General features: G+C 40.1%; 2 protein-coding genes and 1 non-coding gene across 3 annotated transcripts; 1 reads left to right on the forward strand and 2 right to left on the reverse strand.

Moving 5' to 3' along the window:
* Positions 1 to 1,061: 1,061 nt before the first annotated feature.
* On the reverse strand, positions 1,062 to 5,453 carry LOC131692476 (WD repeat and HMG-box DNA-binding protein 1). Its single transcript, XM_058979539.1, has 7 exons — positions 5,261 to 5,453; positions 4,721 to 5,199; positions 4,192 to 4,662; positions 2,976 to 4,135; positions 2,754 to 2,912; positions 1,688 to 1,804; positions 1,062 to 1,626 (listed from the first exon to the last, which is right to left on the reverse strand). Exons 1-7 carry the CDS (start codon positions 5,335 to 5,337, stop codon positions 1,138 to 1,140), a joined length of 2,952 nt encoding a protein of 983 aa, XP_058835522.1. The 5' UTR covers positions 5,338 to 5,453; the 3' UTR covers positions 1,062 to 1,137.
* Trnay-gua (transfer RNA tyrosine (anticodon GUA)) lies at positions 1,835 to 1,933 on the reverse strand. Its single transcript has 2 exons — positions 1,897 to 1,933; positions 1,835 to 1,870 (listed from the first exon to the last, which is right to left on the reverse strand). It is a non-coding gene; the product is annotated as a tRNA-Tyr (tRNA).
* Positions 5,454 to 8,900: 3,447 nt separating the features above from the next.
* Positions 8,901 to 14,348, forward strand: LOC131688350 (uncharacterized). The gene is made up of 5 exons (XM_058972556.1): positions 8,901 to 9,379; positions 9,435 to 9,584; positions 10,776 to 10,919; positions 10,977 to 11,177; positions 14,296 to 14,348. The coding sequence occupies exons 1-5, from the start codon at positions 8,938 to 8,940 to the stop codon at positions 14,346 to 14,348; spliced, it is 990 nt and encodes a 329-aa protein (XP_058828539.1). The 5' UTR covers positions 8,901 to 8,937.
* The last annotated feature ends 528 nt before the right edge of the window (positions 14,349 to 14,876 follow it).

The following is a 14,876-nucleotide window of genomic DNA, read 5'->3' on the forward strand; positions in this document are numbered from 1 at the left end:
GACAATTTTGGATATTGTTCCGTATATTTAAAGCACACGACAGATGCACAGCCGGGCTGCGTACAACCATATGGCCGACCATTCAACGGGGAGAATGCAAATAGGTACGACGAGAACGATCCGAAAGAGTTATAGATTGCCCATCATATTTCCGATACAGCGAATAAAAATTGATTATTCTCTTTTCCACTCAATCACTGAGCCAATCAATTTCAAAGAGAGGGAAGCGTGTCGTTTTCTGGCTACGTGATTCATGCCGTGCTGTCCTTTCCCGCAGGAAGTCTCCCGAAACGATCTTCTGCTCATAATTGATTATCCTTTATCGATTGATTCGCCTCGGCTGGCTTTGGAGTGTTTGTCTCGTTTGGAATCCAATTCTGCATTTGTAACCGAAAAAGAGCATCGAATAAGCCTTTATACGCCATGCGTCATAAAGCCGGTGGGATTGATTCATTATCCCCTTCAATTTTTTAGCAATCAATATTCGCCCAATCATCACCGATGAAACGCAATCAATTACGGATGGAACAAAATAAAACACTACAATCATCGGAAAGTACTCAATCATTGTTGCTTTCAAATCGAAGACAAGCGATTTTATTGGACCGATACAATAAATCAGAATTTTTTGGCTCACTTTAGGAGACCAACTTTATGCTCACTTCAAAAAATATCCATTTCCACCACAATCCAAAAAAGAATGTTGTTCCAACAGAAAAAATGCTATCAATTTCACGCCTATCAGAAACGGTCACGTTTTAAATTTTCACTCGTGTTTCGTCACGGCACGATTAACCTTGCAACAAGTTCCCCCTGTGAATCACGTTTTACTACGACGGAACATTATTAATGAAAAAAAACTACCACTTCAAGAATTTATGTTCTATTTGTTAGGTTTTCTCGGTCTGTCACACATCATTCTGTCGCATGTCAATCACTTTTTCTTTTGCCAAATGATCCTATAGGTTTCTTCGGCCTTACTAAACCACAGCTTCATTAATCGTTTCACCCCATCATCAAACGGTAGAAATGTTTCGAATAATTAATTGTAGAGTCTGTTCAGTACCCCATAAAATGAGTAGAAATTTTATTTCGAACTTAAATTATGTTCTTTACAAAACAAAAAACGCACCGCAGTCACTGCTTGGTGAAACCGAATTTAGCCAACTTAGCCACCCCGGACTCACCCCGCTCATCGTCTTCCAGCTTCCGCTTCTCACTTGAACCCCGTGGCAGCGAGTAGCTGTTTAACGTCTTGAACTGTCTCATCCCTATCTTGATTAGTTCAGCATCGTTCGCATCCGTATATTCCTTCTTCAGGTGTTCCTTATTGCTCTCGAACCAGGGTAAAAACTTCATCCCGGAAGGAGTGCCGTTGCAATTTTTCGGTTGATTCTCATTGTTTTCCGGCAGGCTATTGTCGTCGGCTGTCCCGCCCGGCAGCTCGGAAACCCCGCTTACGTTGGCCGACTCGGCTCGTTCCCTTGTTGTGCTAGGAGAACTGAAACCGATCGCTTTACCCGTAAGATGGTCAAGTGGATTGCCGGAAGAAGGTGTCGAAGATTTTGAGGCACTATCATTTTTGCGGAATGGATTGTTTTTTCGCATCACCATCGGCATGGGTTTCTAAAGTGGATTGAAATGAGGAATTTAGCCAAAGAAATTTATTACAAATACAATCACTTACAATTTTAGGTGTGTTATCCTTCTTTGTGACCGCTTCAAGATTAATGTGTTCCAGTTCACTGACCATAGCGGTATTTTCTTTAATTGATTCCAACTCCTGCTGTTCCTCTTCTTTTTCCTGTGGGTGGATGCAAAGAAAAAAAATTAATCCTTCGAACCGGATTTGAACCAGTGACCTATGGATAACTGCGCTTAGCTTAACTTCAACATCTACAGTCCACCGCTCTACCAACTGAGCTATCGAAGGGTTGATGGCGGCGATTCACAGACGGGCAAGTGTTTAAGAACCAACGAATAAGAAAAAAATTGAACATGCGCGTTCAATGCGCATGGGTAGTTAAGGTAGAGTTAATAATTATAGGTCAAGATCGGTCACGTCTATGAAAATGGGTTTTTTTGAAGTGTCGCTGCTAATTTAATGGGTGAAAATGGGTTTTTTTGAAGTGTCGCTGCTAATTTAACAAAGCTTAAACGTATCTCGGCGGTATGATAATAAAACTGATGGGAACTGAAATCGCGTTTTAAACGATACATACCTATCTAGAACTCGTAAATTATTAATCTTGCTAGGTAATTGCTATTCTAGTTTTTTACTTTTCTTGGAGAGTTTAGTTCTCTAGGACAACATACTTTAAGAGAAAGCTAGTTGCAACTACACACATTGCAAGATTTGAAATATTAATCGCATTATCGCAGAATGATGTCTAGCAGGAAATGGAAACGGCCGCAATCGCTTGTCTGACCATACCTACTAGATAGTATCGAATAATAGTTCTTCTTTACCGACTATCCGATGTTGATCGATTTAATGACTGGAGGGGAAAATCGATGAAACGTTCTAAAAATAGATTCGACCGCTCCTGTCTTATTTGAAATCCAATGTTTCGTCACTGGCGATGCGTCAGAACCAGGTTTGAAAAGACTTTCTTTAGCGAGTGGGCGACGTTTTCATAACTTCGAAACTTCTCAAATTGGGCCTAACGCTGTATGACGAAGCATTCCGTTTGACCCTTAGCAGCGACACTAAAATTTATGGTATAACGGTTCAATTAAATAGTAACATTTACCTGTTGTTGGAAGGTTGAAAGCAGTGGTGCCAGACTATCCGCCAGATGGAATCGTTTTATCTTGCTGGCATACTTTATAACAATCGGAATTAACTGGCTCGATCCGATGGTCTCAACCAGTTCCCTTGCTCGCTGTTCCATTTCCGAACGACATGCAATCTGGAATGGGAAAAAACTAAGGTGAAATCAAGGAATCCCCAATTTAACTTGATCAGAACTTACCGCAAACAGTTTGACGGCGGTCTCCTTCAGTACCTTGTCAGCTTCGTCACTTTTTAAATAGATACTTCTGACCAGCTCATCTTCCAGATTACTTTTTTCGAAATCTACGTCACACATCGGTAGCTGGAAGTTGGCGTTCAACGGAATCGGTCTCGGATTTGTCAGAGGGAATTTCGCCCCGCGGCACACGATTAACTGAATCTGTTGGAGGGATTCAGAAACATTCACTATAAAGAGACTATCGGAAGCACCGGCTTTGTGCTGCTCTGCATCCAGAACGGGAAACCAAAGATTAGCAGAGGCGTGGTACAAACGCATTATGCCTGCTGAATCATATACCAACGGAGAACCTTTATCGGAATAACCTAGCCAACGAATTTCCGCTCCGGCGGACAGCGGAATCGATATTTCACGACAGCGTAGTTTGAACTTAACACATGTGATTAACATAAGATTTATCTGTTGATCTTCGTTCGGTGGCGAACGATGGTACGCCACCAGAACATGATCCCCGTAGGCTGCCATTGTAACTAGTGGCCCAGGCACCGAAATGACCTCACGTTGTGTGCCTCTCGCAGTGAAGATTCTCAACTGGCGGCTGTCCGTTGCTACAACAACGATTTTATCCGAAGCAACTACTCCGATAATTTCCTCCGCACCCGGCATTGTGCAACTCCATTCCCGGTTACCGAATGCAACCAGGTTTATGCAGACTAGTTTGCTGCCTTTTTCCTCCACCCCGGAGGTGCAAGCCATTGCCAGTACCGTTTCGCTCAATCCTGCCATTGTGTGATTTAGGTAATTATTCAAATGAATACCATGGTGCTTTTGAGAATCATGAAATTCGACTTCGATTGAATTTTCTTTGTCATCAGAATGTGCTCTGACAATCCCTACGTGGTTGTACACCAGGTAGCGATGTTCCAAGTGATCCGGCGTTGATCCCGATTGGAAATAGTCTTGCATAGGATATGACTTAAATCCAACTCTGTCACTCATGACAGAGTGAGCATCATCAGCTCGATTCGAATCAGCTTTGTTGCTCATCAGATCACTTGCTTGATCATCAAAATTCGTTGGATATTGACTTTTCAGCTTGTTCACAGAGAAAGTGTTCTCATCATCAGAATCGTCTTCAACCAGTTTTTCTCCAGCTACATCTATAATAATTTAAATTCAATTTACTTTGTCGATAAACAACAATGAATTCGTTTACGTGTTGAGTAAATATCGTCCAACTCCATATCGTCATCTTCAGCTGCAACCCCGGTCGCCTCCTTCTCGGCCATTTCAATCAAATCATTTCCATCGTCAGGCATATCAGGTTCATCGCTGAGAAAGATATCATTGACGTTCCCCAGCTGTCCTTGATCATCGCAAATGACTAACTCCCCGTTATTGTTCGGATGCCATGCCAAACCAGTGATTGGATATGCATCGATCGATGCTGTTTCCCCTGCAATGATTTTACCGGATTTATACTCCCAAATGCCAACCTCTCCCTTTTCAGAACCTGCAGCAAAAAAATCTCCCCGTGGCGAGAAAGCACAACACGTAAACTCCGACGAAATTAGTGAGTGCTTGAGTACCTTATGCTGCTCCCATGTTGCTGTATTGAGTACCACGATTTCGTTGCCATTCGGGTAAGCCAGTAAATTTCCACGGACCGGATCAAAACTTGGGGTTGCTGAAAATGAAATACATTGTTTCTAAATTCGAGATGTTAAATGAAGAACTTGGCTTACCAAAATGCACATTTCCCTCGAAGCTTTTAGCCTTCCGCAGCCCGTCAAATGTCTTCACCAGCTTCTTACTTTTCAAATCCCAAACCCTTAGCCTCCCGTCCCCACAGCTGGCAGCTAATAAATCCTTCACACTCAGGTCCATGCTCAGGACCGGCCCTTCCAAACCGGTCAGCTCAAACTCGCCTTCTCCATCAACCGGTTTAACCTTTATCATTCCATCTTCCGATCCAGCAACGAGGAAACGTTCGTTCCGTGCCAAATTGGTAACGAATGCCGTAAAGCGGAAATCAATACCATCCTTTTCCAGCCCAGGAAACTTGTATGCCTGAACCGTGTTCAAATCATTCGCGATCAGAACTCGATCACCGTACTGCAGCAAGGTCCAGACGTTTTCCGCCACGCAGGTCGTAACGGGATCGTCGTCAAAGACACCATCCCAGATCCGAATATCACCATCCTGTCCGATACTGAGGATTCGTCTGCCGAAGAGAGAGTCCCATAATGGAAATTATTAATCAAAAATCAACTGCAGCGACTTACTCTCCATCATCTTGATACGTCACACTGGTATAGCCAACGATATGACCGTATCGCATAGCAGATCGTCTGAAGGGCATTCTAGGACACTTGTTTAATAACTATATTTTACAAGCAATTGATAATATTAACGATTTAACAGAAAAAATACTTTACACAGTTCGGTGATGAACCTGATAACAGTAGTCATGTACACGGTTTGCGCCAAATGAGAAGGCGTATGAAATGTTTCATGTTTATTTTTGTAGGGCATTCGCCCAAATGACAACCAGAAATATTTCACACTACACGTTATTGAGAAAAAAACTCAAAATAAGTCTTTATACCAAAGTCCTCTACACGGAAAAATAAAGCAACCCAAAGAATAAGTTCTTTTAACTTACTTTTGAGTTGTGCGTCGCTTTCGCGCCAAAAACAAAACGAGAGATTCGACTCAGTTGAGGTCTTCCATGGAGTAAAGTACTTTTGAGTTGTTTGGGGTATACTCAAAATTATGTAAATTCAACTTAAATTTGAGTATATTGAATTCAAGGTTGAGTATAGAAACCTATCAATGAGTGATTTTTGCCGTGGTTAAATAGTTCTATGCAAATGATTTCAATCACACTACTTGGGGGTTTGTTTTCCTCCAGCTGTCATATATGAAACTGTCAGCTAATTTAAACATTAGAATTAGCTCTCGTAAAGTATTTATAATGGTGTTGAAATGCTCTATATCGCTGTAAAAATATTCGGGGGACGTACAGTTCCGGTTGGTCATATTCCATCATGAAAATAATCCGACCGAAAAGTTATTTCCATATTGAATTTGCAAAAGGGCGAATAAGATTTATAAACAAACTTTTATTTTGATGGTTTCTCTTAATTTACCATAATTTCAAAGCAGAAAACAATAGAAATTACTTCTACGAAGGGTAAAAATTTACATTAACGCATATTTTTCATGAAATTCCACTCTGCGGCAGACTAATGAGCAAAACAAGTTTGTTTACAAAAAACACTTTCGCCCTTTTGACGAATTAATATTGATTTTCGATTTGTTTTCCTCCATCTATGGCAAGTGGAACCGTTTAACACACTAATACAGTTACAGATGAATGGAAACTTCCTTCAACACGGTTTACCTAATTTTACCTTCCTCCACGATACCCCGAGATTGAGTCGAAGGAATTCAATTTTAGGTAGTTTTTCGTTTGCGTGTAGTGAGAGTGACCCAGCCTCCTGTCAAGGACGACGTCTCTGTACAGCCAGCATCACTGCCATGAAAATCAAAACATTAAATTTGAATCGAATGATTAAAACAGCCTCCTGTCAAGGACGACGTCTCTGTACAGCCAGCATCACTGCCATGAAAATCAAAACATTAAATTTGAATCGAATGATTAAAAGCTGTAATTAGTTACTAAATGTTGTTTTTCTGAATAATACGGTGTTAAATCATCCCACAAGATGCAAAACGTCGTGTGGAATGCTTGAATATCGTGTATAGTGCCGAACATAATTCTTTGTTTGGGGCTTTATAGCTATAACGCCCCATATATGTAGGTCGCTGTCAAACTCTATATGATAGTATAGGGTTGCCAGAGGGCTGGAGTGACCAATAGAGTGACAGAAAAAAATGACCCCCATCGGCCCACCCCTGAGCCGATTTCTAGTCCCACCAGGAGTGTCTGCTCCAAATTTGAGCCAAATCGAACAAGTGTAGCTACCGGACCAACGTGCTTGAAGTTTGTATGGGATTTTTCGACAATTTACATGGAGAAAACCCACTTGTTCACATTTTCGCCGCTAGGTGACACTGTCTACACCGGATTGTCACCAAAAGTGAAACTTAAGAAGATAATTCCATTATTTGCAACTTTGTCGGAGACTACAAAGCGATCCGACACAAACAGGAAAAGTTATTAAACTTTTAACGAAGTGATGTCTGAGTTAGTTTTACACGGGGCCTAACAGCGTTTGATGAACATGATGGTGGTGATTCAAAAGGCGATATTAACGAACTTATTTGTTTTGCGAAATAACGGTTGGGTTTAGCTGGATGGTATGTTCGGAAGAATGGTAATATATGAGATGAGCAATCTTTGGCTGGAAACAGTTAGTTCCACATTTCACCGCATAGAGGGCGCCTACACTAACTTTTTAATGGAGGGAGATAGAACATGGGTGTCTTCTAGAAAGTTGTAGAATAGGCTTTTTGCAACAATTCTTCCGAATACGACAACTATCTTGTATTACAACCGGTTTGAAACAACGGGAATGTTTTCCCAACACTTTGCTTACCAGAGCGAGGCCGTGGACTTTATATCTCTCCTAATGTTCCTTGGGCTGTGGTCCTGCTTCCGTGGTTGGGTTTTCTTTCTTAGAAGGACGTCTGGAGTTTTAGAACTTTGAAACTTAATTTATTCAGAAAATATTTACAAAAGTTATCTTAAAGCTACATGTTGCCCGCGCGATTCATATATCGCTACGGGAAAATTTGTCCCTTTTAGTCCTTAAGTTTTTCCCTATTCTCCTGAGATACGGTGTAGATTTCCTATGGCCTTAGAAGGGCGCAATTCCTATTTGTTTACTTATATATTTGGCCCTGCCTCTTCAAGACTGACGTATTTAACCACAATACGGATTCCTGCTATTCAATCCTAGTCCAGTCCCGCAAGGGCTCACAAAATATGCGGTTACATTTGTACCGCTTTCTAAGATTTTATTACTATCCTAACCGCAGAGTAAGTGAGTAAGGAAAAACCAAAGCTAGCTAATCGGACTGCGTATGGCACGCTTATGTATATTAGGCGCGGGAGGTTGGTAAATAGACAGTGATCCCTTTTTCTGTGTTCTTTTCATTTCATTTTCGGGTTTTTAAGATCAACATCAACCTTCCCTACGCGTAGCAGTGATGCATTTCTTATGCACTGCTGACATTGTATAATTAACTCATTTGCGCGGCAACACGGTTCATAAGGTGTATTCTGTAAATAGCCCTCGAAACTCAGCTTCTAGGCAAATTACAATGTAATCATTTGGATAATGTCAATATTTGCTCATCGCTACTGTTTTGTGCATCGCAGTAGGTGGTGATTGGAAATGATAGATTTACAACTTGTCGCATTGTGTTTTCTCTCGGTACTAGTCATTTCATTTTGATTTTTCACATTTTATGAATATTGCGCTGTTCTACGCTAAACGTTAAAAGATCTTTAACTAAGACTCAATCAATCCAGCACTGATTTGTCCGTTTGATATGTAAGTTAATTATGGTATTAATATCTGAGCGAATCATACATTTAAAATATAACTAAACAAACAATAATATGTTTTAGTGTATTGACGATTCGCGATGGCACCTCTAGTACGGGTACCCCATTCGGATATGGTAAGATTGGTTCCACCAATCAAGGAGCTGTTGGGTGCTAAATTGCCTTCTCGAGGTCAAATACTGGGACGCATACAGTACGAAACCAGAATGAAGAAAAAAAAATTAATAGCATTTGCAGGTATTTATTACATATAATAATTTGATGCCTTAGTAATAGTGGAATAATAATAGATCTACTAATGAGTTAATCGTCAAATGTTGACTAGTTATGCTGCTGTTATATACAGAACATTTTTACATGTGGTAATTCAATAAGTGGGAGTTTTGTGCGTATCGTGGCAGTATAGTACATAAATAATAAAACATGGTTTATAGAGGAGTTTACAAGAACTTTTTTTGCAGCGAAATCGGAGCCGAAGCATTAAAATTTTATAATAAGCACAATATTCCTACAAAATCGCCTAGAGCCATCTGTAAGCAGATGCAGAAACTCTATCAAAGGTGGAAAATTATTAAAAAAAACATGAACCGCTGTGCAAGAACTACAAAAAAGCAGAAGTTTATAACCGAATTGGTCGATTTATTCGACATTTCTGATGTCAACGCATTAAGCTTAATGCAGAATGAGAGTGATAAACAATTTTTAATTTCGCAACAGCAGCCAGGCCGAGAGCCATTTCTTAAAAGCCATAAGCGGAGATCTGCTCAGTCAGCCCAGCTACACCAAGAAACTCGCGAACTTGCTGATACGTTGGCAACTTGTTCAGAGACAAGTCTAGCGTCAACGATGTTATGTTCAGAACAAAGTCAGTAACAATAAGCATTATTTTGAACATTTATTGATCATTATTATCTCCCCAGGCGCATTGTCGATTAGCGAAACTGTCGTCTTACAAAAAAAGAAGATAATGACGACAAAGCTCGCAGCAACTCTCGATCGCATTGGGTTAAGTGACCGAAATGCTATGCACGTGATCTCTGCGGTGTTGGAAAGTGCGGGATTAAATTTGAGTAAGTTTGTAGAGCTTCAACACGAGGAGTTTATACATAAGGGGTCGTACACAAATGACGTAGCTTTTTTTCGGCGATTTTTAACCCTTCCCTCCCCCTCGTAGCATTTGGTCACAAAATTCTAACCTCCCCCTCGTAAAAAACGTAGCATTTACCTACTTCCTCCCCCTCGTCCCATGCAAAGCGCCCGGGAGATGAAAAAAAGTTACATATGTTTTTCAATTATTTTAAATACATGTCCTTTCAAAACGTTTGACGACTTTTATCAACATTTTCATTATAACAGCAAATTGCGTGAAAAATAAGCCCATTTCATGACAAATATTGTGTTGATAGTTTTGTTTTGAATTTTATATTTCAAGGGGAGCATGAAGACAAGTTGTCTCAGTTCACAATCGTGCAGCTGCCAATGATTCTAAGAACCATTCGTTCATCTAAATTACTAAATTTTGTTTTGTTGAATTCGAAGTGAAAATTTAAGTCAGCTTCCAAACTAAGTCTACTAGTTAGCTACATTAGCTAACTAATGTAGCAAGTTAAATCCGCATACAAAATCTTTTCGTATTTTTGCGATCTTGTAATTCCGCGAATCATAAAATTTACCTCATAAAAAGCCGCATCAAAAGTAACTTGTTTGAAGTTAAAATCATTTCTCTAGGGAATGGAGGATCATTAAATTGTTTTCTCTAAACAATGGGTTTTAAACTTAATGCTACGTCGCATAACTTCTGACCCTACCCTCCCCCTCGTCACACTTCGTCACAAATTTGGTATACCCTCCCTACCCCCCCCCCCCCCCCCCCAAATGCTACGTCATTTATGCATGGCACCTTAATACTAAAATATAATTTCAAACTTTGGTTATACAGAAACACTCAAATCCCTTTTTATGCAAGTATCCTCATTAGCATTAGCTTAAAACCGTAGAAAAACCATTAAAATATTTTTCGTGGAGTTGAAAATCCGTTAAATGAAAATTAGGTTGAATAAAAACTGCATAAAAAGGACTGTGGGTAATTGGGTATATATCAAAATAAGTTTGCTTCGTTCAATGTATTTGTCTTCAATTACCACCTTATCATTATCACATTACATTGTTACGATTCGTAAAAATAATGTGTTATTTTCATTTTCGAAAACTACTTAGGATCATTATTCTGTAGAAGTGATACTTATTATTATTTGTTTTAGACGATTATGTTTTGAGTCGAGAAAGCATCCGAGTTTCAAGGCAGCCGGCTCGTAAATCACTCGCAGCTGAGTTGAAGTCAAACTTTGAAACTACTGGCATCATTGTGGCGCATTGGGATGGAAAATTTTTGGAGGATATCGTTGGTAATATCAATCATTTATACGGATTTCTTGCTTCTATCCGATAGTTTTATTCAACAGGAATGGAATATGTCGATCGTTTACCGGTGATGGTATCCACCAAAGAAAATATTCAGCTATTGGGCGTTCCGAAATTTGTGAGTGGAACGGGGGAAAACCAGGCGAACGCGGTTTTTCAACAGTTGCAGGAGTGGGAATTGGCCGAAAGGGTATGCGCTATGGGGTTTGACACAACTGCCACTAATACTGGTATGAACAAAGGTGCGTGTATCAGGCTTGAGCGGATGCTTGGTAGAGAACTTCTCTGGCTTGCCTGCAGGCATCATGTTGTAGAACTACTCATGAGTGCAGCATGGGATACGCTTTTTCCCGCATCATCCAGCCCGAATGTTACAATATTTACAAAATTTCAAAACGCTTGGCCTAATTTGGATCACACTTTCAAAAGCCAAATGGTTGATAAAAGGTTAATAGCACAGTTCGGAAGCGAAAAGCAGGAATTGATTTCAATAATCGAACACCATCTCAATCAAAACCACCATCGAGGTGATTATGGCGAATTACTAGATTTGGCCATGATGTTCCTAGGTGCTGGTAGTGGTCATTTTAGACAGCCAGGTGCACACAGCAGGGCGCGTTGGATGGCGAAGGCAATTTATTGTCTTACGATTTGGTTTTTCCGAAACAGTTTCAAGCTGAGCAAGGAGGAAGAAAATGGAATCTCTGTTATGTGTCTATTTATTATAAGAGTATATATAAGGGCCTGGTTTTCCGCTCCATCAGCTATCGAAGCTGCCTGCAACGATCTTAATCTTTTAAAAAAATTGTTACGGTATAGTGATGAAAAAAAATCAGGCACTACTTATCTAGCTGCTGCCCGTAAGCTACATTCGCATTTGTGGTATCTGGGAGACCACAACGTGGGGATGGCCCTGTACGACCCGAACGTGTCATTTGATGAAAAAAAGCGAATGGTGGCGGCAATTCGGAACAAAGATCCAAGTGATAACTCCCGTATTCGTAATCAGCATTTTGATTTGCAGTCGTTCAGAAACCTCTCGTTGTCAGATTTTTTTCCAAGAGAACAATGGAATTCTTCGGAATAACAGGACTGTCCGAAAGATTCCTCAAGCGAAGTCCAGATGAATGGGATAATTCGGAAAATTATTCGGAAGGTAGAGAAGCAATTAAAAATCTACAAATAGTAAATGATTGTGCTGAGCGAGGCGTTGCTCTTATACAAAATTATCCCAAAAAAATAACCAAAAACGAAGAGCAGTTGCAGTATTTACTGCAAGTTGTCGAACAACATCGAAAATTGTATCCCAATGTTAATCGGTGCACTTTGGGAATTTAACCCACATGAGCTGCGTACAAAGTGTTTTCAACGCCCTGTGGTGTTTCTCAAACACAATAATGAAGAAATTCGAATTTTCCAAATTAATAAAGCATTATGTATCATAATCCATAAATACTGTACTTCTCTTAATTATTAATTGAGTTCAAGTTGTACAAATAGAACATTGACATGATCCAAATGATTACATTGTAATTTGCCTAGAAGCTGAGTTTCGAGGGCTATTTACAGAATACACCTTATGAACCGGTTGTAATACAAGATAGAGAGTTGTCGTATTCGGAAGAATTGTTGCAAAAAGCCTATTCTACAACTTTCTAGAAGACACCCATGTTCTATCTCCCTCCATTAAAACGTTAGTGTAGGCGCCCTCTATGCGGTGAAATGTGGAACTAACTGTTTCCAGCCAAAAGATTGCTCATCTCATATACTACCATTCTTCCGAACATACCATCCAGCTAAACCCAACCATTATTTCGCAAAACAAATAAGTTCGTTAATATCGCCTTTTGAATCACCACCATCATGTTCATCAAACGCTGTTAGGCCCCGTGTAAAACTAACTCAGACATCACTTCGTTAAAAGTTTAATAATTTTTCCTGTTTGTGTCGGATCGCTTTGTAGTTTTCGACAAAGTTGCAAATAATAGAATTATCTTCTTAAGTTTCACTTTTGGTGACAATCCGGTGTAGACAGTGCCACCTAGTGGCGAAAATGTGAACAAGTGGGTTTTCTCCATGTAAATTGTCGAAAAATCCCATACAAACCTCAAGCACGTTGGTCCGGTAGCTAGACTTGTTCGATTTGGCTCAAATTTGGAGCAGACACTCCTGGTGGGACTAGGAATCGGCTCAGGGGTGGGCCGATTGAGTTTTCAAAAATTTGTTTTTTTTTTTCTGGGCACTCTAGTGACCAATGTAAAGTTTTCAATTGGTAATTTCTAAGCAGAACGTAATCTTGTCAAAACGAACCATATTGAAATGGTTTTTAAACGTTTGAAGCAATGGTTGGCATATGGTACCCATTTATGAGGGCAATTAGAGAAACTTTGTATCAAGCTTTATTTATTTAGTTGTCTTCAGTAGATATCGTACAGATTTCACTAAATTCTGTTGTTAAAGTATCATAATATTTTCATTGCTGATTTATAACTAGATTTCAGAGATATTCTGGTTGCAGTTAAAAACTAGAAAATCCAATCTGCGACTATCGTATTTTCTCTGGTTCTAAACAATGGAATCACGTCGGAAGCTGTGCGCTGTATTTGTACAATAATGCGCTATCCAGCGCACTACTTTCGACATCATGGATTAGAACTAAACAAGAGAAAAAACAATTGTCACTGGTTAGCTTTTCCAGTTTTCAACTACCGGATTATTTTGATCATAAACTTTGCGATGCCTAGGAATCCACAGAAGCAGACGATTTCTTATAACACGAGTAGGAGAACGAACAAAATAATCCTAGAAAGAATACCGGGACAGCCAACATTATTCGACAACATCGAAAAAGAACATTCTCTGTAGCACAGTCCGACGAGACTCCAGCGTTGACAAATATAGCAACACGCATCTATTATTATATGGCGGAAGATGGATATGGGCGTTCTTAGAGCGAAACGTACAAAGCTTCTTCAACCGCGCTCCAACCAGTTGCTATGAACGGCATTGTGTGGTACCCATACTTGTACCGTATACTCCAAGATGCTCCGTACCAATGCGCAGTATCACCGCATAGTGGAAAAAAGTCAACAGTGTTTCGTTTGAGAAAGCCCAACGTTGCAAATGCTTTCGCCGTTGTTGCGGTGATGTGGTCAGAAACGAATTTTGTTGTTGATTAACATCTCCATAAATCACGAATAGAATACACCCTCTCGAAGACACAGGCTGGAAGGATATATTAGCAACGCCTTAGAACTATCGAGCGTCCAAAACTTATCAGCTTACATTTATCGACGTTTATCTGCATGCCATTCAGCGAGCACCACTCCTCAATATTAACTATATCCTCTTGGTGCACAGCTGAATCGAGTCCCGAAACTATTGAACGAAAGATTTCCAGGTCATCAGCGTAGAGTAATTTTCCAGACATGATGCGGGTGCAGAGGTCATTGATGAATAAGATAAAGATAAGTGGTCCTAGATGACTTCCTTGAGGGACACCGGTTGTCGTTTCAAAGACACTTGAGCGTGTGGTGCCAATTCCAACAAAAGCTGATTTGAGCCCCCTGTTTACCCACGGAAGAAATCCTAGTCGTTGCACTTTCATAACAGCAATGTTGTGCGGCACCTTGTCGAAGGCTACAGTGAAATCAAAATAAATTGGATCAACTTGCTAATACTTCTCGACATCTGGAACTAGAAAAATTGTCTACGTCATCAAGTTAAAAGTGGTCGAGAAGGAATACAAGCAAAAACGACGAAGCAGTATATCCAAACGAGTAGAAATTTATCGTATCCAAAATACAAATACGTCAAATTTTTGATCGTTAAAAATCGTCAAATTTATCTCATCCACTTCTACGAAGAACACGCAGCAAGAAGACAGGCCACTCTATCCAGAATCTGGAGACAGCAACAGAAAGACCTCTTCTGAGTAAATC

Source organism: Topomyia yanbarensis, chromosome 3 (genome assembly GCF_030247195.1).
Source record: "Topomyia yanbarensis strain Yona2022 chromosome 3, ASM3024719v1, whole genome shotgun sequence".
Classification (NCBI taxonomy): domain Eukaryota; kingdom Metazoa; phylum Arthropoda; class Insecta; order Diptera; family Culicidae; genus Topomyia; species Topomyia yanbarensis.